Source organism: Theropithecus gelada, chromosome 1 (assembly GCF_003255815.1).
Source record: "Theropithecus gelada isolate Dixy chromosome 1, Tgel_1.0, whole genome shotgun sequence".
In the NCBI taxonomy this organism is placed as follows: Eukaryota; Metazoa; Chordata; class Mammalia; order Primates; family Cercopithecidae; genus Theropithecus; species Theropithecus gelada.
The window spans coordinates 145,410,355-145,436,202 of NC_037668.1; the positions used below are offsets into that span (position 1 = coordinate 145,410,355).

At 38.5% G+C, this 25,848-nt stretch overlaps 2 protein-coding genes across 2 annotated transcripts in view; one reads left to right on the forward strand and one right to left on the reverse strand.

Moving 5' to 3' along the window:
- The window catches only part of RAB3GAP2 (RAB3 GTPase activating non-catalytic protein subunit 2), a 118,976-nt gene extending 96,124 nt beyond the window's left edge, over positions 1–22,852 (forward strand). Inside the window, exons 24-35 of the mRNA XM_025376852.1 lie at positions 562–790; positions 3,889–4,062; positions 4,165–4,271; positions 6,773–6,839; positions 8,937–9,007; positions 11,800–11,835; positions 13,330–13,404; positions 13,713–13,931; positions 17,158–17,247; positions 17,816–18,037; positions 19,426–19,584; positions 19,774–22,852. Of these exons, the coding sequence (XP_025232637.1) occupies positions 562–790; positions 3,889–4,062; positions 4,165–4,271; positions 6,773–6,839; positions 8,937–9,007; positions 11,800–11,835; positions 13,330–13,404; positions 13,713–13,931; positions 17,158–17,247; positions 17,816–18,037; positions 19,426–19,584; positions 19,774–19,929 (1,605 nt within the window). The 3' untranslated portion in view covers positions 19,930–22,852. The remainder of the gene's footprint in view (positions 1–561; positions 791–3,888; positions 4,063–4,164; positions 4,272–6,772; positions 6,840–8,936; positions 9,008–11,799; positions 11,836–13,329; positions 13,405–13,712; positions 13,932–17,157; positions 17,248–17,815; positions 18,038–19,425; positions 19,585–19,773) is intronic.
- Positions 22,853–23,096: 244 nt separating this feature from the next.
- IARS2 (isoleucyl-tRNA synthetase 2, mitochondrial) overlaps positions 23,097–25,848 on the reverse strand; it is a 71,532-nt gene continuing 68,780 nt past the window's right edge. Inside the window, exons 22-23 of the mRNA XM_025376865.1 lie at positions 25,482–25,626; positions 23,097–23,638 (exon numbers count right to left, since the gene is read on the reverse strand). Of these exons, the coding sequence (XP_025232650.1) occupies positions 23,496–23,638; positions 25,482–25,626 (288 nt within the window). The 3' untranslated portion in view covers positions 23,097–23,495. The remainder of the gene's footprint in view (positions 23,639–25,481; positions 25,627–25,848) is intronic.

A 25,848-nucleotide genomic window follows, 5' to 3' on the forward strand; every position in this document is an offset into this window, starting at 1 on the left:
TTTTTCTCATCTCTTGAGGACTCACATTTCCTTTACAGCTTATGGTAGATCTAATAATTTTTTCCAGGGGGTGTTACATTAATTTGGATGAGACACCAAATAGGTCTGTGGAGATTCACAAGTCACTGTTGTTTATAGGCTAAATTTAATATTGCCTGCTTGCAATGTTCATTATGATGGAGAGAGATGAAATTTCAGATTTTTTTTTAGGTTGAAGAGTGCATTCTGAAGAGATACAAGTTTTTTGATGGTAGTGCTAGACAAAACTGTGGCCTTTGCCAAAGATGGCCCAGAAAACTTTGAAATGTACACTGGTTGAATCAAGGCCATTAGTGCAGGACTCCTTATAAATATCTGAACTCACCATCCTTGCCTATGAGTTTCTAGTCTACTCCTGACCCTCATGTTTCATCCAGCCAAGTAGTAATATTTGGGAAATAGCATTTATGTGTTGCTTTGTGATGTATCCTCAGTATCCATCAGCTTTCAAGTTAAAAGCTCATTCAAGTTAATATTGATTCAGAATCTTTGGCAGAGAATCACCAGTGCATTTTTTATTAGTTTTCTCAAACAGTTTTGGGTGCTGATTCAGAGGCCCTCACTGATTCCTGGGAGGCACTTTCTCTTGACACTGAGTACTGGAAACTCCTTCTGAAACAGCTGGAGGATTGTCTCATACTTCAGACTCTGCTTCACAGCAAAGGGAACACTCAGACCTCCAAAGTATCATCACTGCAGGCTGAGCCACTTCCAAGGCTTTCTGTTAAAAAGTTATTAGAAGGAGGAAAAGGTAAGCTGAAGTTTATTTGAGCATTTACATCCATATTGTTATGTTACGAGGGTTTCTTTTAATAGAAACGATGGAAAGAATAGAGAAAGAAAAATACACTCAGATTTAAAAAATAACAATAACCTTCTGTATACTTCCTCTAAATTAATTTTCTCTAAAGTCTCATTTGGTCAGTTCCATGCTCAGGAACCGCTAGGTGCTTCCCTCTGCCTAAGAAAATTGGCAGTGATTCTCAAAGAGTGGTCAGAGGACCTCAGGAGTCCTCCTTTTTTCACTTACATGTCTGTATGAGGCCAGATTTTTTTTATTTATTTATTTATTTATTTATTTATTTATTTATTTATTATACTTTAAGTTCTGGGATATATGTGCAGAACATGCAGGTTTGTTACATAGGTATACATGTGCCATGGTGGTTTGCTGCACCCATCAACCTGTCATCTACATTAGGTATTTCTCCTAATGCTGTCCCTTCCCTAGCCCCCCACCCCACCACAGGCCCTGGTGTGTGATGTTCCCCTCCCTGTGTCCATGTGTTCTCATTGTTCAACTCCCACTTATGAGTGAGAACATGCAGTGTTTGGTTTCCTGTTCCTATGTTAGTTTGCTGAGAATGATGGTTTCCAGCTTCATCCATGTCCCTGCAAAGGACATGAACTCATCCTTTTTTGTGGTTGCATAGTATTCCATGGCATGTATGTGCCACATTTTCTTTATCCAGTCTATCATTGATAGACATTGGGGTTGGTTCCAAGTCTTTGCTATTGTGAATAATGCTGCAATAAACATACGTGTGCATGTGTCTTTATAGTAAAATGATTTATAATCCTTTGGGTATATACCCAGTAATGGGATTACTGGTCAAATGTAATTGTTTTCATAAAATATTAGCATGTAATTAGTTTATTATTTTCATTTCAAAATGGACTAATAAAATATTTTTTATTTATCAGTTTTAATTTTTAGTGCCATAAAGACTGACAGCTGTAACTCATAAACCAAAGTTCTTTGGGATTGCCAGTAATTTTAAGGGGATCGTGAGATAGTGAGTTCAAGAATTGCCTGAACAAAGCATAAACTCTTAAACTTACTCTCCAATAACTTTTGACTTTGAATCCGACTGATTTTTCTATTTCTTTCTCATTTGCTTCCTAGACTTTAGTTAAAATGAAGCATCCATGTGCTTCCTGTCTTAGATCTGGGCCTATCCTCTTCCCTTTCCCTGCCTCTCTCACTCATGGATATCAAAATCTTACTCATCTTTCAAGGTCCAGCTCAAATGCTTCTCCTCCAGGAAACCTTTCACGATTCACTAACTGCAGATTTTCTCTTCTTCCTCCTAATATCCACAGAATGTTATTCCTCTGTTGTGAAGCATCACTTTCTGCTGTCTGGAGTCATTTGGGTTCCTGTGCTGATATCTTGCAGGAACATAAACATCTTACATTTTTCGTTGTCTTTGGGGGCTCACACTTGTATCAGCAGCTCTTTTAGGCATTTGATACTGGAAGGACTGTATGTGAGGTTTATAAATACCCACATATTTATAGATTTTTAGTTTACTTGTTTTCTCATTCTGTATAAAACTCAGGACCATTTTTTTATTGCAAACTCACCACACTTCATGTTGCCACCTAGTGAAGGGGTAAGGATGCCGTTTGAATATTAACCTAAGCAATGGAATCAGGGGCTTAATTCTGGAATGAGAATTTTCCAATGATTTAGAAGCCAAACATAAGAAATTAGATCACCCAGCATATTGCTCACATTTATTTTCACTGACAATTGTGAATTTACTGTGAGGCATTCTTTTTGTGGAAAGGTTTTTATCTGAATCAAAAGATGAGGAAAGACTGAGAAAGTTTTGGTAAACAATAGAAGCATAATTTGTTTTCGATAATAAACAGTGCTCTTTAAACATCTGGAACATTTTTCAGCATGTGTTTACAATTTTTTGTACTATATTGATGACTGAAACATGATATAGTATAATGCTGTTGAGTAGCTATGGCTAAATTAGGCCCATAAATATTGCATATAGGCAAATTAGTTGATTATTAAAAGTAATAGGGCTGGGCATGGTGGCACATGCCTGTAATCCCAGCACTTTGGGAGGCTGAGGCAGGTGGATCACCTGATGTCAAGAGTTCATGACCAGTTTGACTAACATGGTGAAACCCTGTCTCTACTAAATACAAAAAATTTAGCCAGGTATGGTGGCACATGCCTGTAATCCAAGCTACTTGGGAGGCCGAGACAGGAGAATCCCTTGTACCTGGGAGGTGGAGGATGCAGTGAGCTGAGATTGCGCCATCGCACCCCAGCCTGGACAACAAGAGCAAAACTCTGTCTCCAAAAAAAAAAAAAAGTATTATTTATCGGGTACGGTGGCTCATGCCTGTAATCCTAGCACTTTGGGAGTCCAAGGCAGGCGGATCACCTGAGGTCAGAAGCTCGAGACCAGCCAGGCCAACATGGCGAAACCCCATCTCTACTAAAAATACAAAAAAATTACCTGGGCGTGGTGGCATGTGCCTGTAATCCCAGCTGCTTGGGAGGCTGAGGCAGGAGAAACGCTTGAACCTGGGAAGCGGAGGTTGCAGTGAGCCGAGATCGCACCACTACACTATAGCCTAGGCAACAAAGCATGACTCCATCTCAAAAAAAAAAAAAAAAGTAATATTATATTGGTCTTAGGAGCCTAGACAAGTGTCATTCTAACCAATCTATTTTCACTTATAATTGAAGTAAAAGTGTTTTAAGGATATATTAATTTTTTTGTCTCCTGTAAAGTGTATTTTAAATTTTTGAACATAGAAAGCAAATGGTATACAGACATATGCTTGTGCATTTATATTTATCTAACATTTTCTGAGAGTATAAGGATGCCCTGACATCGTAAATATCCCGCTTGTTGCCCTCACAAGTTGCGTGGTAGGTAGGAACACTGCTGTAAATCTCAGGGCTTTTTTGGGTCACCTTCAGGCTCAGAAATAAATGTGTCGCTTAGATCTCTTCATAAGGAAATTGGCTCCCATTGGCAAACACTGCCGTGTGTGTTGTAAATTTTTATTTTCTTCCTTGTCTCCAAACTATAGGTGGCATTGCAGACAGTGTAGCCAAGTGGATATTTAAACAGGACTTCAGCCCTGAAGTATTAAAACTGGCTAATGAAGAAAGAGATGCAGAAAACCCAGATGAACCCAAAGAAGGTGTTAACAGAGGTTTCCTTGAGGTATCAGAGGTGGAGATGGACTTAGGAGCCATACCAGGTGATACACCAATAATGAGAAACTTGAAATCCAGAGAGGAAAGATGTGGCCAAGTGTTCATTAAGGAAAAAAATAACATCACTGCTTTCTTCTGACTTCCAGACTTACTGCATTTAGCCTATGAGCAATTTCCTTGTAGCCTTGAGCTCGATGTGTTGCACGCACATTGCTGCTGGGAGTATGTTGTTCAGTGGAATAAAGATCCAGAGGTGAGATTCTCGTTGCCTCTTTCATGTTATTTCTGCTTCTGTGTTCATGCTATTCATATGTGGGGACTAATTAAATAGCTTATGATAAACACTGGCTTTTTCCCCATTGTAATGCCTCTGTGATAAACACTGGCTTTTTCCCCATTGTAATGCCTTTCACATATTTCCTCTTATAATCCTCCCAGTAAACCTGTGAAGTATAGATACTGTCATTATCCCTGCTCTAAAGAAGAAAATACTAGGGCTCAGAGAAGTTAAGTTTCTTCCCTGCAGACACACAGCTAAGTAAGTGTCAGGATTTAAACGTAGGGTTCTCTTTATCTAAAACCAGTGTCCTTTGCCCTACTCCCTAGTTAGGTTGTGACAAGTATATTGTTTATTTCCTTCTGAATTCCTACATGAAATGGCATCAACCTAACAGAATATTCTTAATATTATGGTCATCATGATAAAAGTCAAGAGTGAAGGTCCGGAGATTAACCTAGTGTCTGATTGTTCAAATATGTATTTATCTGTTACTTCTGTTTGCCTTAGAAGAACAAAGAGGCAGATTGTGCCCAGGGTTGACTCTAGTCCAAGGTTAGCCTTGCTGCCCTCTCAGCTCTCTGCTCAGGCGTCATTTTCTATTGCTTTTGGTAGCCACTGTTTCTACCAGGGCATTCGCAGTCTAGAAGCAGCATGGGGGGAGGCCCCAAGCTTGGAGGCAGAAGGCAGAGATTTGGATCCCAGCTCAATTGCTGACAAGCTTCTGGCTCAAGAGAGCCACTGAATCTCTGGCCTGTTATTTTCTACCTCCTTCTCCCTCCTTTTTAAAATGAAGGTGCCATGATCAAATAAGATCTAAAAACATATTGTAAATATTCCTCTTTGCCAATCAGTCCTTCACTTAGACTTCCCTAGTCAGTGCCCTGGTAAATTATTCCTCTCAAATCAAAATTCTTACCTTTATCATCCTTATGTGAGATTGTACTATTGTAGAGAACTCTCACAGATGAACTAATTCATGCTAATAGATTAATGGAAACGATACTCTTCCTTCCTCCAAAAAACTGTAATCACATATATTAAAGGAAGACATTATGAAAGTAAGTGATTTAAATAAAGGAATAGTCTTTGATCAATTAAACCTTGACCAAAAAATGATTTTAGGACAGAGGATCCTCTTAATGCCCTTCAAATCATCCTCTTCAGTTGACTACAACCTGAATGGCGATCATATATAGGCTCTCTACTTAACTGTGTTACTTTTCCATTTTATTAAAAAGGAATATTATGTCTAGGATGAGAACATAATAATTTCTAAAATCTGAATGAATTAATTTCAAATTCAAGTCTAAAAAAGTGGCATTTAAGAAGAAAATTCTGCTTTGTAGTATTTGTTTATAAACCAAAAGCAGCTTGCAGAGGGGGCATAGACAAAGCTGATGTCAAGCCCCATGGCTGCTGCATAGAGCTTATAATCATCATAGCACACAGTTTCTGAACTGTTTGTTTCAACATTCTCCTAAAATGAAGGCTGTAATAGTAGTTATCTCAAAAGGTTATTGCGTATTTTGAGAAAATGAATGCATAGTGCCTAACATTTTGACTAGTGTTATCAGTATCATTAGTGTTGCTTACATTTAAAAGAAGTTGTTGTTTTACTAGTTTGTTTTTACCATTAAATATTCATCTTGTCCCATCCAACCACAGTCTCAGCTCCACCATTTGACACACATAATTTTATAAGGCTCAAAACAATAATATTACCTTCGGAGAAATTTCAACACAATATGTATTGGCAATGGATATGCTTGATGATGATGTACAAGCTACAAAATTATTTAGCAGAGATCTGAATGATTTAATCAGTGTTGCATTCTGTATTTGAGTTTTAATATGTAAACTTCTTTGATTAGAAAGAGTTGAATTTCAAACATCCCATCTGATATTTCATATTTCCTTCCTGCTTTAATTGTTTTCTCTTTGGCACTTAACATACTAAATATAATATATTTACTTATGTTTATTATGTAGGTTCCTCACTAGAATTTAAACTCAATGAAGGCAAGACTTTGGGTCTGTTTTGTTCATTATGGAATCCAGCATGCTTCAAATAGGGCTTGGTGCATACTAGATACTCAATAAATATTTGTTGAATGATGAATGAATGAACTGTATCTACAAAAGTAAGCTTATTGTTTTTACATCTATATGAAATTCAGGTATTTATTGGAGAGAATATTGCTATGATATTCAAACCACAGCAAATTTGAATCCAGATGTTAGCCCATATGACCAAGGAGCTTCTAGGAATTAATCACTGTAATAGGTAATGTGAGTTGAAGAGGGACAGTTTAAGTTATCAAAAGTTATTTCTTACCCAATAATTTCATGTTATTATTGCAACATTCTTAGGTAGCTTTATGCAGAAATGTATGTAAGAAGTCTCCATTGATAATGGTAAAACCTATTAAATGATACCTCTTTTTCTTTCTCTTTTTTTTCTCCCTGTATGTAAGGAAGCACGTTTTTTTGTTAGGTCAATAGAACACTTGAAGCACATTTTTAATGCACATGTTCAAAATGGTAAGTAAACAGATGTTAGAAACATCACTGGTTGATCTAAAAGAGGCTTCCTGATTTAACAGGATGTGAATTTAAAGATTCACAACCTGTTACATTTTTATTTGATTATCCTGCAACCTAACGTATTACTGTGTATTATTGGCTGAGGTGCAAGGGTCTCTTGAGCCCAGTAGTTCAAGGCTGCAGTGAGCTGTGATCACACCACTGCATCCAGCCTGGGTGACAGAGTAAGACCCTGTCTCTAAAAAAAAAATAAAATAAATAGTACTGGCCATTTTAACTACTTGGAAAAGTGCTATTTATAAAAGGGCAAAACAACTGGTAGTAATCACCACTTCTGTTCCCCAAGCTGACTACTATTCCTGGGTGTAATTAAGACAGCTGTTCTGCATCTAGTTTTCCAAGGAAAGAGGAAATCAATGATAGAGGCAGAACAGCTGCCTTCATTACACCCTTCACAGATCGTGAAGGAAAGAGGGATGGATTTCTCAGGACTGTAATTCTTAATAAAAAATCTTGATAGCCAAAAGCCTAATAAGATTAGACTGTAGCAACTATCTTTTGCTTCTTATAATGGATGTGAATATTCTCCATTAGCTGCCAGACCTTGGCAACTACTGATGTCTCCTTGAAAAAATATTGAACTTATAAACAGATTCCATTTAATAGATAGATGGGTTTCATTAAGGGAATTGAGGATATCAGCACTAAGCTAGTTAGTAATCTTAGTATGTGATGAGACTTGGTGTTAGGCTGAGTAAGAGGAGATACCAACTTATGTCTCTGTGATAAATTCTGGAGAAGCTATGTATTTTTCACCTCTATCACATTCTTGCAGGTGATACGAAATCCAGTTGCAGAAATTGTAAAATGTCCCATTTTACTTGAAGAGAACTTGAAAATTACTTATTCATCTCTTAGATCTTACCTTCATCCCATACATATATATATATTTACCTTGACTGATTTGGAAAATATCATATTTAGATTATTCTATCCTTATTGATAAAATTAAGTTACTGACTTCAGACTAGTATTTCTTCAAGTCAGGCCTTTACCTATTTGTATCTTTACCCACTGAGTAAGGTTCCTGGCTTCTCAAAGCCTGTGAGGGGCCCTACTCATAGACGGACTCAGCTACAAGGGTAGTAATAACAGCATGTGAAATGCCATGTTTACACTGCCTAATCGACAACTGTTTCAGAAATTTAATTTTAATACCACAGCTCAGTGAGTAGTGATAGGGTCTTGCTTTGTTACCCCAGCTGGGGTATAGTGGCGCAGTCATAGCTCACAATAGTCTTGAACTCCTGAGCTCAAGCTGTCCTATCACCTCAGCCTCCGAGTGGGACTATAGCCATGCGCCACCATGCCGAATTTGTTAAACATTTTTTCATAGAGATGGGTTCTGACCATGTTGCCCAGACTGTTTTATTATTATTATTATTATTTTGCTTTTAATACTTTGTTATATATTACTTTAGTTTGTAGTTATAGATGAAAAAAATCAATTGGCAGACATTGGGATTGTTTCTAGTGTTTGGCTGTTGGGAATAAAACTGTTCCCAACAATCTCATACATATATGTTCTGTATTCATTCCTCTAGTGTATATACCCAGCAGAATTGTTGGGTGATAGAGTAGACACATGTTTAGCTTCAGTAGCTACCCCCCAGCAGTTTTCCCTGTGGTTTTACTAAGTTATTGTACCAGCAGTAATGCATGAGTGTTCCATTGGTTCCATATCCTAATACTTGTTATTATAATTTCAGCATTGTTTTTAGCCTTTTTGGTGGTTAGGCAATGCTGTCTCACTGTGACATTGTATTTCTCTCATAACTAATGATGTAACTCTTTTCTTCATGCTTAGTGGCAATTTAGACATACTCTTACACAGCCCCGTTCTGATTCTTATTAAATCAGATTTTAAATGAAGTTAAAGATTTCAAGAACTTTATAAATATTACATAAGATATAAAAAATGGAATAAAAGCAGTCCATATAGTTTAATAAGCTTAAGAAAGACAGTAATTTGTTATGTGTAATAAAAGTGAGAATATATAAGCATTCTGTTTACTACTTCTGCTTGCTATCTAGGCATTGCACTGATGATGTGGAATACGTTCTTAGTTAAAAGATTTTCTGCTGCTACATACTTAATGGATAAGGTAAGGTAGTTTCATGTATTGACTTCTTATTTATTTGGTTCTCTTAATTGACTAATATTAGAAAGATTGCTCACATTAAGCTTTGTTAGACTATTTTTTAATTTGATAATTAGATTTTACTCATACTCAGTTAAATGTAATGCCCAGTACTGGCATTTTAATGACATGAAGAAGAGCTCTAAATCCTCATAAAGAGACTAACATAAAAGCCTCTTAACTAAAGAGATTAGGACTGGTAGTTGATTCAAGCAAGGATTTGCATTTTATTTTAAATTAAAATGTACAAATTCACACTTACCAATCTTTGATATAAGGCCAAGATATTTTCTTTGAATGGAGTTGATTGCAATTCTCCTTTGGTTTTCTTGCATAAACCTCACCCATAATGTATTGCCTATCATGGCTAGATCTTATTTTTTTAAAGTTGCTATGTAATCTGAGTCCAAACTTTTAGATTTCTATAATTTTTGTAGTTGCTCCCTCTGTATCAAATCCAAAAGGCCTAGGAGTTATTCTCCTCCATAAATCTTTGCAAAGCATTCAACATAGCATTCATGTAAATAGCTGCCCCTTTTTTCTCATTCATATTTCATCAGTTATTGAATTAAATTACATAATTACAGTGACATGTACAACTAGCATGAGTAGCTTTGGGAACAAGCATAACAAGTAAGCATAGAACTCAACTAGTGGGAGCAGAAGCTGCTAGCATGCCGAGAATACCAGCCTAGTCTCCAGCTGAGTGGCCAGGGGCACTAGTTAGTATGTTTTACAGGCCACTCAACAATGTAGATCAGTGTGGCATCAGATGAGTGGATGCTAAGAGAATTACCACTGTAAAGATAACATATTATTTTAAATGTATAGTCACAGTCATTCCTGCATCATGAATAGCACCACAGCCAAGACCACTGCTGCCCTTGAAATTGCTCTCTTTGATGTTATTGCTAACATTTTTCTAGTTAAATCTAACCCTTCTTTCCTCTGTGCTCATCTTCCTTGACTGCTTAACTTCTTTCTTGGAACTTGCATCTTTTGGCCTTTATGATGTTGTTCACCTGTTCAGCTTCACCTCTTACCCCCTCGTCTTTTGAGAGAATAACAACAAAATGTAATTTATGTGTGTGTTACAATTTGTAGTTTCACAGCATTCTCACATCCACAATCACATTTGATCTTCACTACTTTGATTGGGGTGAAAATAGTCCTAAACCAGGAAGTAGGAAATTTGTGATCGGATAAGTCTTTATTATAATGTGTTATCTCTCATGTGCCAAGACTATGCCGGGTTCTGTGGTTGAACCAATGGAAGTTACGGTCCTGGCCCTCAAAGAGCTCACAGTTTGAACACCAGGTAAACAGACAATAGGAGCTCAGAAGAGGAGGAAATAAATAGCAAAACAAGGGGAAGACTTCTGACTTAAATTTTGGTGGATGGCTATATATGAACCAGTAAAAAGTAGGTGAGAAGAAAGTGTATCCCAGCAGTCCTGGAGATACAAGGCAACTTGTTGGATTCAGAGAACTGTAAGTAGCTTCGTATGGCTGGAACATAGGCTATATTAGAAGAAAAGAAAAGCTAAGATTGAAGAATTTCCTGTGCAGGCTGTGGATTTGGATTTTCTAGTAGTATGTGTAAGCTTAGCACAGCGTCTGGCACATGTGGTAAGGGCTCACTAGATGGTAGCTATTATTTTATACTGAAGACACTGAGGCAGTTTTAAGCAGAGGAATTATATATTCAAATTTGTGTTTAAAAAGATGATTCTGGCAACGGACAAAATAGCTTGGGGTTGGGGTTGGCTGAGCTTGGTTGTTCCAAGGCTGTCGTAGTAATCCCAGCAAGTGGTAGTGAGGCGATGTTTTTTCCCACTGTCTCCTGTGAGTTTCCTCTCATATCAAGTAGTATTTCTGAGGGCAGAACTTTTACCTCCCACTTACTACACTGTAGAGAAATACAGTAGAATCGTAGTAAGTACTTATTGCTTAAGGAAATTTTTCTGAGCTGGGAATAGAACTCCCATGTGCTGTTGAGTGTTTTTCCTTTCTTTCTATTTCAAACAATTGTGTCTTTATCAACAAGCTGAATTCTTAGGTGTTCTTGATTAGTAGCCCTGAATTAGGCTCTGGGTTGTTTGTTTGTTTGTTTGTTTGGTTTGGTTTTTTCCCAGTTTTTCTTTGGTGGGAGTGGGATGGAGTCTCACTCTGTTGCCCAGGCTGGAGTGCAGTGGCACGATCTTGGCTCACTACAACCTCCACCTCCTGGGTTCAAGTGATTCCCCTGCCTCAGCCTCCTGAGTAGCTAGGACTACAGGTGTACGCCACTACACCCAGCTAATTTTTATATTTTTAGTAGAGACGGGGTTTCACCATGTTGGCCAGGCTGGTCTCAAACTCCTGACCTCAGGTGATCAGTTCACCTTGGCCCCCCAAGTGCTGGGATTACAGGCGCGAGCCACCACACCCGGCCTAGGCTCTGGGTTTTTAGGCAACACAGTTATTTGACTATGCAAAGTGAGGGCCAGATTTTTAAAGTTTTTACTTATTTAATAGTTCAGAAATATGTAATTTATATTTGAAAAGGATTATTCTTGAACCCAGTGTGAGATTAAGTTTCACCACAAATTTAATTGCATCTCCTGTTGGTAGAATCAACAGCTAATTAATGAAGCTGCCACATGTATTTATAGCTGCATTTATAGTTTTTAATTTTGGTTACTTTTTATTATTTGTGCCATAGTGATGTCTTTGTAAATTATTAAATGTTACAACATTTTGTCATTTTATTTTAGGTTGGAAAATCACCAAAGGATAGGTTATGCCGAAGGGTAAGTGAATCTCCCATAACTAGAATTATAGTTGTTAATTCCACACTTTATGTAGTACTTTATTAACTGTAGGGGTGAACTTTGCCTTTTACCATTGTGATGACGTATCAGGAGGAGATAAGAAAAATGAAAAGAGAATACTGCATTAAGGAAACTGGTCATGAACTATGGCCAATTTTAATTTACTTTTCCAGATTGTTAGATAGCATATTAAACTAGGTTTTTATAAGATGTGTTCAGCTTTGGACTGTGAACAGGATAACATGCTACCATTGCTGCATATTTTTGCTGTAATTCCGATTCAACATTTATAATGGAGGCATCCAACATCAAATTGAAGCAAGTTCATATGAAGTAGTTAATTTGATCTACATATATATATATATATATATAAAATAACATAAGTATACAAATACAACATTAGTCTTAACTACTATTCTAATCCATGGATACGGGACTTGTATTTGACCTGAGAAATTACTAGTACTAGCTTCCATTGTTGAAGACTTTTTCTGGTGTGTTGTTGAGAATGGTTGTATGACTAGAGTTTATGTGTGTGCATATACCAGAAATACTGAATTATTTGCTTTGGGGATGTGAGGAAATTATAGATTGTTGCTTTTAAAAAGAGTATACGGCCAGGCGCGGTGGCTCACGCCTGTAATCCTAGCATTTTGGAAAGGCGAGGCTGGTGGATCACCTGAGGTCAGGACTTTGAGACCAGCCTGACCAACAAGGTGAAACCCCGTCTCTACTGAAAATACAAAAACTAGCCAGGTGTGGTGGTGGACGCCTGTAATCCCAGCTACTCGGGAGGCTGAGGCAGGATAATTGCTTGAACCAGGAGGTGGAGGTTGCAGTGAGCCGAGATCGTGCCACTGTACTCCAGTCTGGGCAACAGAAGTGAAACTCCGTATCAAAAAAAGAGATTATACACAAATGCAGTGGTCCCTTGGACAGGCCCTTTAAAGGAGTCATTGAGAGTCATCTGTTGCTCACAGCATGAATCTGTTATTTAGTTCTCAAGCTTGAGGATTCTAGTTTTGCTCAGAGGGTTGGGTTTAGTCTCTAAAAGACACTCTGAAAGCAGATCAGGCTGTTTTCTTGGAACTCTTCAGGTTAGATTCTCATGTGTGCATCTTCCGTCTACCACAATTATTTGGCTACCAGATGCCTTAGCAAGCTGAACAGTGAGCTCAGAAGTGCCACCATCTATAGTAACTGATGAGACTGTGTCTTTACAGTACACAAAGAACACTACTTGTTTTAAAAGTCAGTATTTGTACCACTTTGTAAAGCTTGACTTTAAAATTGGTTGACAGTAAATAAAAGAAGGAACTTAAATATGCTGATGCCTTGACTTTCAAATTCTTGCCGCCTATTCAGTGTGGAAAGTCAGCCGAACAGGCGTAGTGTATCCTCGTTCTTGTTTTGCTGATAGTAACTACAGCAGTTTTCCTGCAGGGCCTAATTATGTTCCTTTTTCAAAAACAGGATGTGGGAATGAGTGACACAGCAATGACATCTTTCCTTGGCTCCTGTTTGGATCTTCTTCAGATCTTAATGGAGGTAAAAGAGGTGTATTTTCATTCTGAACTGCTCCTAAGATATTAAATATTCTGCAAACCATTGCATTTAATAAATGACTATTTTAATGAGGTTGTTTTTCATTCCCTCATTTCTAAATTTTGACTTAAGCCTAAAAGGTAGTGATATTTTCTTACTAAATCCTTCTTGAAATTAGACTTTGTGTTTATTACAATTTGGGACAGTGTGCAATATGAGTTTGCACTTTGCTGCTAATAAACTCATTAGGATATTTGTAAGCTATTATTTTTCCATTGCTAAACACAGTCCTCCATTCTTAAAACCCTTAGGCAGATGTTAGCAGGGATGAAATACAGGTGCCTGTGCTGGATACTGAGGATGCGTGGCTCTCCGTGGAAGGACCCATCTCCATAGTGGAACTGGCCCTTGAACAGAAGCACATCCACTACCCACTGGTGGAGCACCACTCCATCCTGTGCTCCATCTTGTATGCAGTCATGAGGTTTTCTCTGAAGACCGTGAAGCCACTGTCACTTTTTGACAGTAAGGTAAGTACCTCAAAGGATTTCAGAGCTATTTTGGAGTTGCAGGCTTAGCAGACACATGGATTTTCATATTTAATAGAAGCTGTCCAGTACTTTTGTGACTTGTGTCATTTGGTGTGAGGTTCCAACTCCCTCATTCCCTGCTTGATTCCGTTCTTTTTATTTACCTTCTGTACTGCTCCCCTTGGAGTTTTGCCCTCTCAGCTGTCTGCTCTTCTCGTTCTCCATATTATTCCTGGACAGACTCATTTTCTCCCTCTTGTATATCTCTAGGCCTGACCAATCCCTAGAGTTGGAGGCATGCATTTCAATTGAACTTCTCTCTTTGAGTGTCTTAGAGGGCTTCAAACACCTCATATCTAAAATATACCTGCAAACCTATACCCCCATCCTGCCCCTAACTTAAATTTGCTGTTCCTTCTGAATTCCCTGGCTTGGTTATTTTATTAATGATGTCATCATTTTTGCCCTGGCAAAAACTAGAAACTTTGAAGTTATCTCACCAATTCCTTACTTCAAGCCAATTTTCTTCATTGTAAATTCATTCTTACAAATTCTTCCATAGATCATACCTGTCCATTTCTCTCTATGACTATACCCCTAGTTCAGGCACAATCCTCTTTCCCTTGGCTATTACAACAGCCCTTTCCTAATCACCTGCCTCCAGTTTCTCTCTCTCCAGTCCCATGCTGCAAGAGCTGTCTTCCTAGGAGACAGGTTTAATTGTGTTAGTTCTATACCTAAGATTTTTTTGGCTCCTCTGCAGGATCGAGTCCAAACTTGTGAGTAGAATATGTTTTTACATATTATATTGTAACTTGCACAGTTTAGCTGCAGTAGATAGTAAAATCCTTTCCTTCCCCATGCAGCTGTCAAATTTTGAGAGACAGGACACAAACTGTTGGAGATCAAAATGTCAACTTTATTACTTAGCTTTTTACTCATAGAAGCTGGGTTAGAGAACACAGCTTACGCTTGTGGGAAAATGGGTTTATTATTTCACCCTTAAATAAGAGACTCCCGGACAGGCGTGGTGGCTCACGCCTGTAATCCCAGCACTTTGGGAGGCCAAGGTGGGCGGATCACTTAAGGTCAGGAGTTTGAGACCAGCCTGGCCTACATGGTGAAACCCTGTCACTAGTAAAAATACAAAAACTAGCCGGGCATGGTGGCGCATGCCTGTAATCCCAGCTACTTGGGAGGCTGAGGCAGGATAATCGCTGGAACCTGGGAGGCAGAGGTTGCAGTGAGCCGAGATCACGCCACTGCACTTCAGCCTGGGCCACAGAGTGAGACTCTGTCTCAAAAAAAAAAAAAAAGTATAGATTTTGAAAAAAAAAAAGGTTACTATATCTTTGAGATTATAAAGGATAAGGGTACTTAAAGGTTAAAACAGAGAAAGAAATACCAAAATAAAGTGCCCAGCTCAGTATTCCCCTCAGAAAAGGTCTTTGTGAACCAGAACATACCCAGAATTGGACGAGCACAGTAATGTTTAGTTTCAACCCATGTCATGCCAAGACTACCTGAGACAGCTGGGTGACACTCATCTGCAGAGAGCTAGTACGGTTGAGTGGCTAGTGAAACAATGCCAGTGCTACCATTTGCTAACTAGAATTATTTAGATTTTCTTACTCTCAGTTTTCTCATTCAGAAAGTAGCAATGACTCCCAGCGCCAACCTCATGGTTGTTGTGAGGGTTCCTTGTATTCAACATGAAGTACGTAGTGTCTGGAATGTAGTAAATACTGGTACTATTATAGATGCTTATAGCTAGGACCACCAGGTGGGAACTATCGAGTAACAGATTGTGAATGTGTGCTAAATCTTTAAATACTTCTATCAGTGATGCCCAAAATGCCATGGGTTGCCCTGTAAGTCTGGTTTTTCTTATCACTAAAGGATGAGTAGCTTTAATCTGCTTGGCAGTCACAATAGATGACCTAGAATCACAGATGATCAGGTATGGAAGGCACGTTGGAAGATGTACTTGCAGGATGTATCCTTGCTAGGATGACCTGCATGCAGAAGAAGAAACAGTAACCCAAGATTGGGGGTCAGTTACCCAAGGCAACCTGGTTGGAAGTGGTGAGCCTCAGACTAGACCCAGGTCTTTCAACTCAAAGGCCAGTGCTCTTTGCTCTGTATTACATTTCCTTCCAAGGAACTTCTGAAATCCTGTTTCCTGATATTCTGTTTTTACTCTTTAGACACACATCTGTTCTTTTAAATAAGGTGTTTTTAAACAATTCAACATGTGTTTTTAAAAGGATTCAGCGGCTGGGCGCAGTGGCTCATGCCTGTCATCCCAGCACTTTGGGAGGCCGAGGCGGGCAGATCACCTGAGGTCAGGAGTTTGAGACCTGCCTCGCCAACATGCTGAAACCCCGTCTCTACTAAAAATACAAAAAAATTAGCCTGGGCTTGATAGTACATGCCTGTAGTCCCAGCTACTTGGGAGGCTGAGGTCAGAATCGCTTGAACCAGGAAGGTGAAGGCTGCAGTGAGCATTCCAGCCTAGGCAACAGAGTGAGACCCTGTCTCAAAAAAAAAAAAAAAAGATTCAGGGTACATATATGTATTACTTAGCTATTACTGCAGAGCAAATCATCCCAAAGCTTGGCTGAAAATACCAAACATTTATTATCTCACAGTTGCTGTGGGTCAGTAATCTGTGTTCTCCTTATCTAGGTGCCTCTGGCTTAGTCTCTCATGAAACTGTAGTTAACGTGCTGCATCTGAGAGCTCAGCTGGGATGGGGAAAGGGTGATTCACTTCCAAGCACAATTGTTGGCAAGATTCATTTATGCCACATGTGCGTGTCCATACAGCAGCTCACAACATGGAACCTGGCTTCCTGCAGAACAAGTGAGAGCGAATATGAGTGCCTCAAGGCAGAAGCAGCCTTTGGAACGTGGTCTTGGAAGTAACATGCCATCACCTCTACCTACTTCTGTTTGCTAGCAGCAAGTCACCAGCCTACATGCAAGGAGAGGAGACTATAGGAAACATGAATACCAGGAGGAGGGGATCACTGGGGATCATCTTAAAGGCTGTCTACTCCATACTAGATACTTGTTATAAAAATTAAAGGAAGAATTCTAAAATCTTTCTGTTCAAGGAGAAATGAAAATCAACCATTAAGTGACTTAAGTTTTAAACAGATCTTTCTCCCTTTCCCCCCTTCATAATCCACACTCATCAGTTTTCTTGCTGTCTTTCTCTTTAGGGAAAAAATGCATTTTTCAAAGACCTAACTTCAATTCAGTTATTACCTAGTGGGGAAATGGATCCAAATTTTATTTCTGTACGACAACAGGTAAATTACAGCTATTGGATTTTGTTTTTGTTTCTTGGAAAAAAAAAACAGTAAAGGAAAAATCTAGCTTGCTTTTGAAAAGAATGACCACTTTCTATCGCAAGGACAGAAAACCAAACACCACATGTTCTCACTCATAGGTGGGAATTGAACAATGAGGTCACTTGGACACAGGAAGGGGAGCATCACACACAGGGGCCTATCGTGAGGTGGGGGGAGGGGGAAGGGATAGCATTAGGAGATATACCTAATGTAAATGATGAGTTAATGGGTGCAGCACACCAACATGGCACATGTATACATATGTAACAAACCTGCATGTTGTGCACATGTACCCTAGAACTTAAAGTATAATAAATAAATAAATAAAATTTTAAAAAATGACCACTTTCAAAGTATTCTTGAAAGCTAGTTGTTTACCTTTAAATGATGTGTTCCTTTTTTGATAATTAAACAATTTCATGGAAAAGCCACTGTAAGTGACAAAAAAGCTAACAATACTTTGATTTAGGTATTTTAAAATGAAACAGTAACAATATATTGCTGTATCTCTTTTTCCATTTTCAAGTTCTTATTGAAAGTTGTCAGTGCAGCTGTCCAGGCCCAACATTCAGCCACAAAGGTCAAAGATCCCACAGAAGAGGCCACACCCACTCCTTTTGGGAAAGACCAAGATTGGCCAGCTCTAGCTTTGGATTTAGCCCATCACCTTCAAGTTAGTGAAGATGTTGTTAGAAGGCATTATGTTGGGGAGCTATACAACTATGGAGTTGACCACTTAGGAGAAGAGGTAACATGACCCTTTGAATGTTAATTGGGCTCAAGTTATAAAATTGATAGTTGGAATAAAGACTCTCCAATGAAGCCTTTTGCTCTTCCTTTTGTTGGAACATCTAGGTACAAAAATAGAACAATATACTATTTTTTAAAACATAAAATTGTAATCAAATAATTCCTACAGTGTGCCAGGCCTGCCCTATGCACAGGGATATAGCAGTAAACAAAACAGACAAGGTTCCTTCCTCATGAACTTGATAGTCTGCTGGTAGGAGCAGAAAAGCAGGCTAAATTTTGCATTGATTGGTAGGTGCTATGAAGAAAATAAAGAGGGCCGGGTGTTGTGGCTCACACCTGTAATCCCAGCACTTTGGAAGGCTCAGGCGGCAGATCACTTGAGCCCAGAAGCTCGAGACCAGTCTGGGCAATATAGCGAGACCCCATCTCTAAAAAGGAAAAAGAAACAGGATCATATGAATAAACAAGGAGCCACTACAGTAGAGTGGGCAGAGAATGTGACATTTGAACCGAGCCCCTAAGGAGAAGCAGCAGCCAGCTACTCAGAAACTGGGGGAACAGTGCTTGAGACAAGAATTACAAAGGCCCTGAGGTGGGGACTAGAATGACTAGGTCCAGGACTAGAAAGGCCAGTACGGCTGACCAAACATAGTAAGCAAGGAGTAAAGAAGTGTGGCATGAGGTAGGGAGGCTGGCCCAGGCCATGGCTGTATCCTACGTCTCGGAGCCCATGGTTATTCTAAGTGTATTCAGAAGCCATTAGAGGGGCTGGGCGTGGTGGCTCACGCCTGCAATCTCAGCACTTAGGGAGGCCGAGGTGGGTGGATCACTTGAGGTCAGGAGTTCAAGACCAGCCTGGGCAACATGGTGAAACCCGGTCTCTACTAAAAATACAAAAAATTAGCTGGGCGTGGTGGCGCACGCCTGTAATCCGAGCTACTTGGGAGGCTGAAGCAGGAGAATCGCTTGAACCCAGGAGGTAGAGACTGCAGTGAGCTGAAATTGCACCGCTGCACTCCAGCTTGGGTGGCAGAGTGAGACTCCATCTCAAAAAAAAAAAAAAGAAAAAAAAAGAAGCCATTAGAGGGCTTCAAATAGACATGACATGAAACTCCCTTTATTTGCCAAAAGTTTGAAAACAACACACTGAGTAGCCATATTGAATTGAAAGATTTAGTGATGAGAAAAAAAAATTAACCAAGGAGCAGAAATTTGGGTTTAAATGCTGTTTGATTTGGATTTATCTTTGGTTGTATATAATCAAAAGATAAATGGTCACAGTTCAAAAATCAACTAGAATGTCTTCACTGGCAACCTCATTCCTATAGAAGAAACACATCTGCTCACTCTGACTGTATTATTTCTCCATGTTCCCATCTTCAGGCCATTCTACAGGTTCATGACAAAGAGGTCCTTGCCTCTCAGCTGCTGGTGCTGACGGGGCAAAGGCTGGCTCATGCGCTTCTCCACACCCAGACAAAAGAAGGAATGGAGCTGCTTGCCAGACTTCCACCCACACTGTGTACTTGGCTGAAAGCAATGGTCAGTACAATAGATCGAGATCAGGCAAAAGGTCATTTTCTTGAGTGCCTAGTTAATAAGTTATGAAGAAATTTGACAAATGTAATTCACCTACTTACAAAGAAAAGCATTTTTATGTAATAACTCTTAAGTCAGTAACAATTATTGTTTAGTTGTCTATAATAGGTTATTTTTGTGTCCCATTTGCAGGACCCCCAGGACCTTCAAAACACTGAAGTGCCAATTGCAACAACAGCTAAACTAGTAAATAAAGTAATCGAGCTTTTACCAGAAAAACATGGGCAGTATGGTCTAGCCTTACACCTCGTTGAAGCTGTGGAAGCCGTATCTCTTCCTTCTTTATGACACTTATCTACTGGAAATAGTCTAAAATTATGATTATAACATGAAGTAGTGCATGGTTATTTTATATAGTAAGACCTGGAATTTTATGGGGAAAGTATGTCTTTTTTTTTTTTCCTTTTGTAAAATAAATAAAAGTATGTACAACTTTTAAAAAAGTACAACCCTGGCTAAATTCCACTCCTTTGGTTAATATTGAGGACAAAATATAAACAACTATCAACTCTGTTATAATTAATACAGATGTTTTACTGTTTATTTCTAATTCAAACACTTAAATAGCTTTATTGTTAACCTTTGCTATTTAAAATTGATTATAATTTAGATTATGTTCTTATAAGATTCTATATTTCCTATCGAAAATGTTGTTGTAATTCAATTTAAATGTGTTCATGTACGGTCCCCATCAGTAGAGTATAGAAACACCCCACTCTCCTTTAGTACATGTTGAGAAAATGCCTTTGTTGTCATGCTCCAAATCCCACATGGGCTGCCACCTGGGAGCTCTGGATACTGAAAGCTTCCTTTCCCAGAGGTTCTGCTGTTGCCATCAGAGGAGGATGACCATGCTTGAGGAGGAAGAATGGGTTCAAGATCATCATATTCATCAGAAGGGGACACTAAATAGAACCCTTAACCTGTTGTACTTGCCAAAATTGAGAATAAGAGGTATGTACAATGCAGCAAATTAATTATAATGTAAGTTAAGATTTGCTTTTTGCAAGTTGCAAAGTTGTATCCACATCAGGTCACTGTAAAAATGTATTATCTTGTAAAACTTATGTAAAAAAAAAAAAAAAAAAGGCAAAGATACTAAAAATTTTAAGTCCAACTTTATTTTTCCTACAAGTGTTTAGAAATGCTTCTGGGATTTGCTAATTGTTATCTTGGGAACAGTATTGAAAAAACTGCTTAGTGATATTACAGCTTTAGCAAACCTACCTCACAGCTGGGATGAGAGGATAAAATACAACTAATTTTGTACCCTATAGTGCCTAGAGCAGTCCAAGTGCTAAATATTTACTGACTAAAACCAAACTATAGCTACTCGGGAGGCTGCAGGACGATCGCTTGAGCCCAGGAGTTTGAGGCCATCCTGGGCAATATAGCCAGACCCTGTCTTGGGGAAAAAAAAAAAAAAAAAAGAAAAAACCAAACTAACCAAAACTCTGTAAAAGAGTGCTTTGAGCTCTACAAATACCAAGTATTTATTATGGTATATTTTTAGAATGTAGCCCTACAGTGTAATTATGGGTATGTGTCATGGATCACAATTATTATTCATAGTAAGTCATTGTGATACAGAAGTTTGTTTCTTCACTTCCCCTTAAGAAGCCAACTATAGTAATCATGCAAAGTTGAGGAGTATGTCCTTCAGGGATATAAAGAAAAACAAATCTTGTTTTTTGAGCTAAAAGAGCACATCCAAACAAGAATTTAACTGGCTAAAATTTAGTAATTACTGTTAAGTAACTATCAGACTTAAAAACTTACAAGATAAATGGTTAAGATGTCTTGAGTATTTGGGATGGGGGCCTGTGAGTCTGACTGAGACATACATTTTATAGAGTAGCAGCATTGGAAAGGGCTAGTCCAACCTCCCAGCCTCTGCTTGGGTCTCCACTGTCCCAGCCAGACACATCCTAGAATTCTTGTAAACATATCCGGCTCTGTATTAACAGTCCCTTGTTATATGTGTTCTAAGAGATTAGTTCTTCCTGTGATTTTTCCAAGTACGCTGAAAGCAGTATGAACTTAAGGAGGCTAGTCAAAGAAATTTGGAGTTATAGGTATTTTTAAAGACTAAATCCTCAATTCCATCATCACTTGGAGGGGAGGGGGCACTTATGAAGCATTTTAGATAATAAAACTGGTTAAGCTTACTCTAGTAGAACAGACAATCAAATTTGGGGATTGCTGAGAACAATAATAAGCTGAAGTATGGCTCACAGAATCCTGATACAAACCATTAAGTCTCTAGTTAGATTTGTTATCCTAAAATTTTTCATAGAATTTTAAAATTGAATTCTGACTTGTATGGTTAACAAAAGCAGTTAAATATTTTATTACTTATCAAGGGCTTTTAAAATAAATCTGATAGGAAGAAAGGCAAATAAATACCTATGTAGACATTCTATAATAACAAAGAGCCATAGATGATAAAGGAATTAGATTTTAATGTAGAACAGGTGGTTTCTGAAACAAAGGTGTGTGGCACTTATTGTAGTTATTGATGAGACGCCAATAACCAGTAGTGTTTCCCTAGATATATGCCTACCCTCACACAACTTTCTCCATTAATGTGAAATATGCATTTTTATCTTATTAATTATATAAAGCTGAAGGAAAACAAAGTGTTCAAATAATCATAACTTCTACATTACAGGTTCTGTTTAGATGTAGAACTAGAGGGGCCAGGGTAAATGTAGATAAAGAGATATATAGCACCATGCTTCTAAATGCGTCATACTTTTGCAAACAGAAAAAAAGTTTTAACTTTATTATAAAAATTCGTCTGTGGGTCAAAGTAAACACTGTTACATTTAAATTGCTTTTTAAAAACAATTGCGATCTAAAGTCAAAAATCTGAAATTTAATAATATGAGACTTACACTGAATGTAATGTTCATTCAGAAGTTGCTGTGGTCCATTTCATTTATAAGGGACAAATATTTTTACAGTACACTATAGCAACAGCGAAAGCCCTCTCACCCTGATAGGAATGGGTTTGCTGGGTGTCCACCAAGTTAGATTCCTGCTGAATAGAATTAGGCATCCTTAAAAGATTTTAATCCAATACTGAATTGTTTATAAAATGCTTTCTCTATTGTAATGTACTGTAAGTAGTGAAATTCTGTATATATTGCTATTTTCTGTCCATTGTTGTGAACTTATGTATATTAGTGAAATAAATTTTCAGCTTTCATGTTGTTTCCTAAACATTCATAAGTATTAAGAGATTTCTTCCTCTCTTGAGTAACATATGTGGTGATTATTTTCTTTCTAATCCAACCCCAAAAACTAGCTATTCTGAAAAGGTTGATGTTCACTAACAGGAAGAATGATATGACCCTTCACCTCTTAAGGGAAACACGCCTTCGCCATTCCCTTTCAAAACTCTACTTCTTTTACTTGCTATTGACAACTTCTGCACCAACATCAGTCAGTACTTTTCCAGAATGCCTTTATTTTCAGTGTGATAGAATTTAAATACTGAGTCAAAAGATTTATAAAATATAAAACATTTTCTGCTCGGCCATATTTGAAGACAAGCTGAATACATATCTATGTTCTGAATAAGTCCATTATGGATATATATAGGAAGATATATATATATCCATCCACAGATACACACACACACATATATATATTTCTGCATATATATATACATAATTCTTTCTATAGTTACAGGAAATACTTCTTTTATAATTCTGATTTTGACCATCCTCCACCATTTACTCATCCACTCATTACCTAAATCTTGGCTTTCTTTCCAATATTGTAAATAATCCATCTAAACTTCTAGCCAGTACTGTCAGGAGGGTTCTTGCTCAAGTGAGCTGTTAATACTATTTTCCACTAACAACTTCTGCACATCGAGGACAGAGTGTATCTGAAGACTCCGCTGTATACTTCCAACAACGAGGGCATTTTTCTTTCGTAGTCGGCATGACAATTACTTTATAGGAAGACTCTTCACGAATATCACCACCTATAAAAAAATACATGAAGAGAATTTCTGATAGGCATTCAACTTGTAACACTGTTTCTTAATTGGTTTAGCAGAGGCTTCTTTTTCAGTCTTCTGTCCTGCCTTGGTAAAGCTTGTTAGACACTTCCCCATTTGCCCCATTACATATATAGCCAAGATAATGGGATCATACAACTCGACAACTGAAGAGAGCTGAGGAATTAGAGACCCCGTGACTCTGAGATTAACTGACATCTCCCAAGTCACCGAGTTCTACATCTACTCAGGCAGAGGAAACTTTCTAGCTGTTAAATCTGGATATAGTTCTGATGAATGACACTGCCTCTCCAGCTACATACATGACTAAGAATTTTTAAAATTATAGTGACAACTATGGCGTCCTCACTCAAAATTTCTCATGGGACAGAAGGAACCAAAAATATCTCCACAATTAATACTCTTAGACTTCGGACTGATAAAAATATAAAAGTAATCTAGTCATTGTACAAAGAGTATATTAACATTACATGGCTGGGCACGGTAGCTCACGCCTGTAATCCCAGCACTTTGGGGGGCCGAGGCAGGTGGATCACCTGAGGTCAGGAGTTCGAGACCAGCCTGACCAACATGGTGAAACCCTGTCTCTACTAAAAATACAAAAATTGGCCGGGTGTGGTGGTGGGCGCCTGTAATCTCAGCTACTTGGGAGGCTGAGGCAGAAGAATCGCTTGAACCTGGGAGGCGGAGGTTGCCGTGAGCCAAGATTGCGCCATTGTACTCCAGCCTGGGTGACAAGAGCAAAACTCTGTCTCAAAAAAAAAGGAAAGAAAAAATTATACAAAGTAAATTTAGCCAGAACTTTTACTACATGGTCTATGCTGCCAAGCCCAAATTTGAACTGCTGCCTGTAAGTTAGCTTCCCATCTCCTGGTACCAAAAAGCTATGAAAAACACAAGCAGCATAACCTTTGCCAAGATACCTGCTTATTTTTCTTTTTTTTTTTTTTTTTGAGACGGAGTCTCGCTCTGTTGCCCAGCCTGGAGTGCAGTGGTGTGATCTCGGCTCACTGCAAGCTCCGCCTCCCAGGTTCACGCCATTCTCCTACCTCAGCCTCGCTGGGAGTACAGGCGCATGCCGCCACGTACAGCTAATTTTTTGTATTTTTAGTAGAGATGGGGTTTCACCAAGTTAGCCAGGATGGTCTCAATCTCCTGACCTCACAATCCACCTTGCCTCGGCCTCCCAAAGTGCTGGAATTACAGGAGTGAGCCACCGCACCCGGCCTATTTTTCTTTATTAATGCAGCTCCACCTCCACCAATGAAGATGAACCAGGTTGACTTTTAAAATCTTCTATAAAACAAATATTGACAAAATGCTTGCTTATGAGATACCATCATTAGAATGAGCTCAATAAAACTTCCTCCTTAATCCCTCACAAGAATGGCTAAATATTTTAATCTGGGGTACACATAATAGGAAATTTTAGAATCAACACTGGGGAACAGTGGGCAGGACTGGGCCAGTACTGGGGTACTAAGTATCAAAGCAGGGGGACACAAAAGGGAATGGGAGCAAGTCAGACTAACATAAACTTCATATAAAATGACCATTATTTATTTAAAGGACAGAAAGAAAATCTCTCTCCCTCTTCAGTCCCTAGCCCTCAGTTCCCAAGATCATCAGGCAAGATACTTTTAACAGCGGGCTTAGAAACTTGGCAATTGTTTATATTATTTCCACAGAAAGACGTATTCCAAGTACATATCTACCTTTAGAATCAATCTAGTCCATGGGAAGTTGGAGATGACCCAGAGTTATTCAATTCTCCAGATGTTACTTGTTACTTTCACCTCCTTCTTACCTTCTAAGTTGATGAGGAATTTCCCTTTAAGCTCAATTACATCTGCAGTCATCTCTCGTGGTTCCTGAGCCAGTAAAGTTGACTCAGAAGCCATCATTAATTCATTCAACTGAGAGGTGCTGGAAGTCTCTTCAGACTGCAGCATCTGTAAGAAAGCATGTGAAAGTTACAGTTTATGTTAAATTTTTACCACAAACTGAGGTTATAAAAAGAGACACTATAAATTCTCATGTTTAGAGAGGAACCTTTTGGTATACCATTGCATCCTGAGCAAATACCATTAAATGCATCAATCCTAATTAGTATAAAAGGTTTTAACTAAAAATGCCCATCAACAGTATTTATTGAGAATGCCAGGCACTTCACT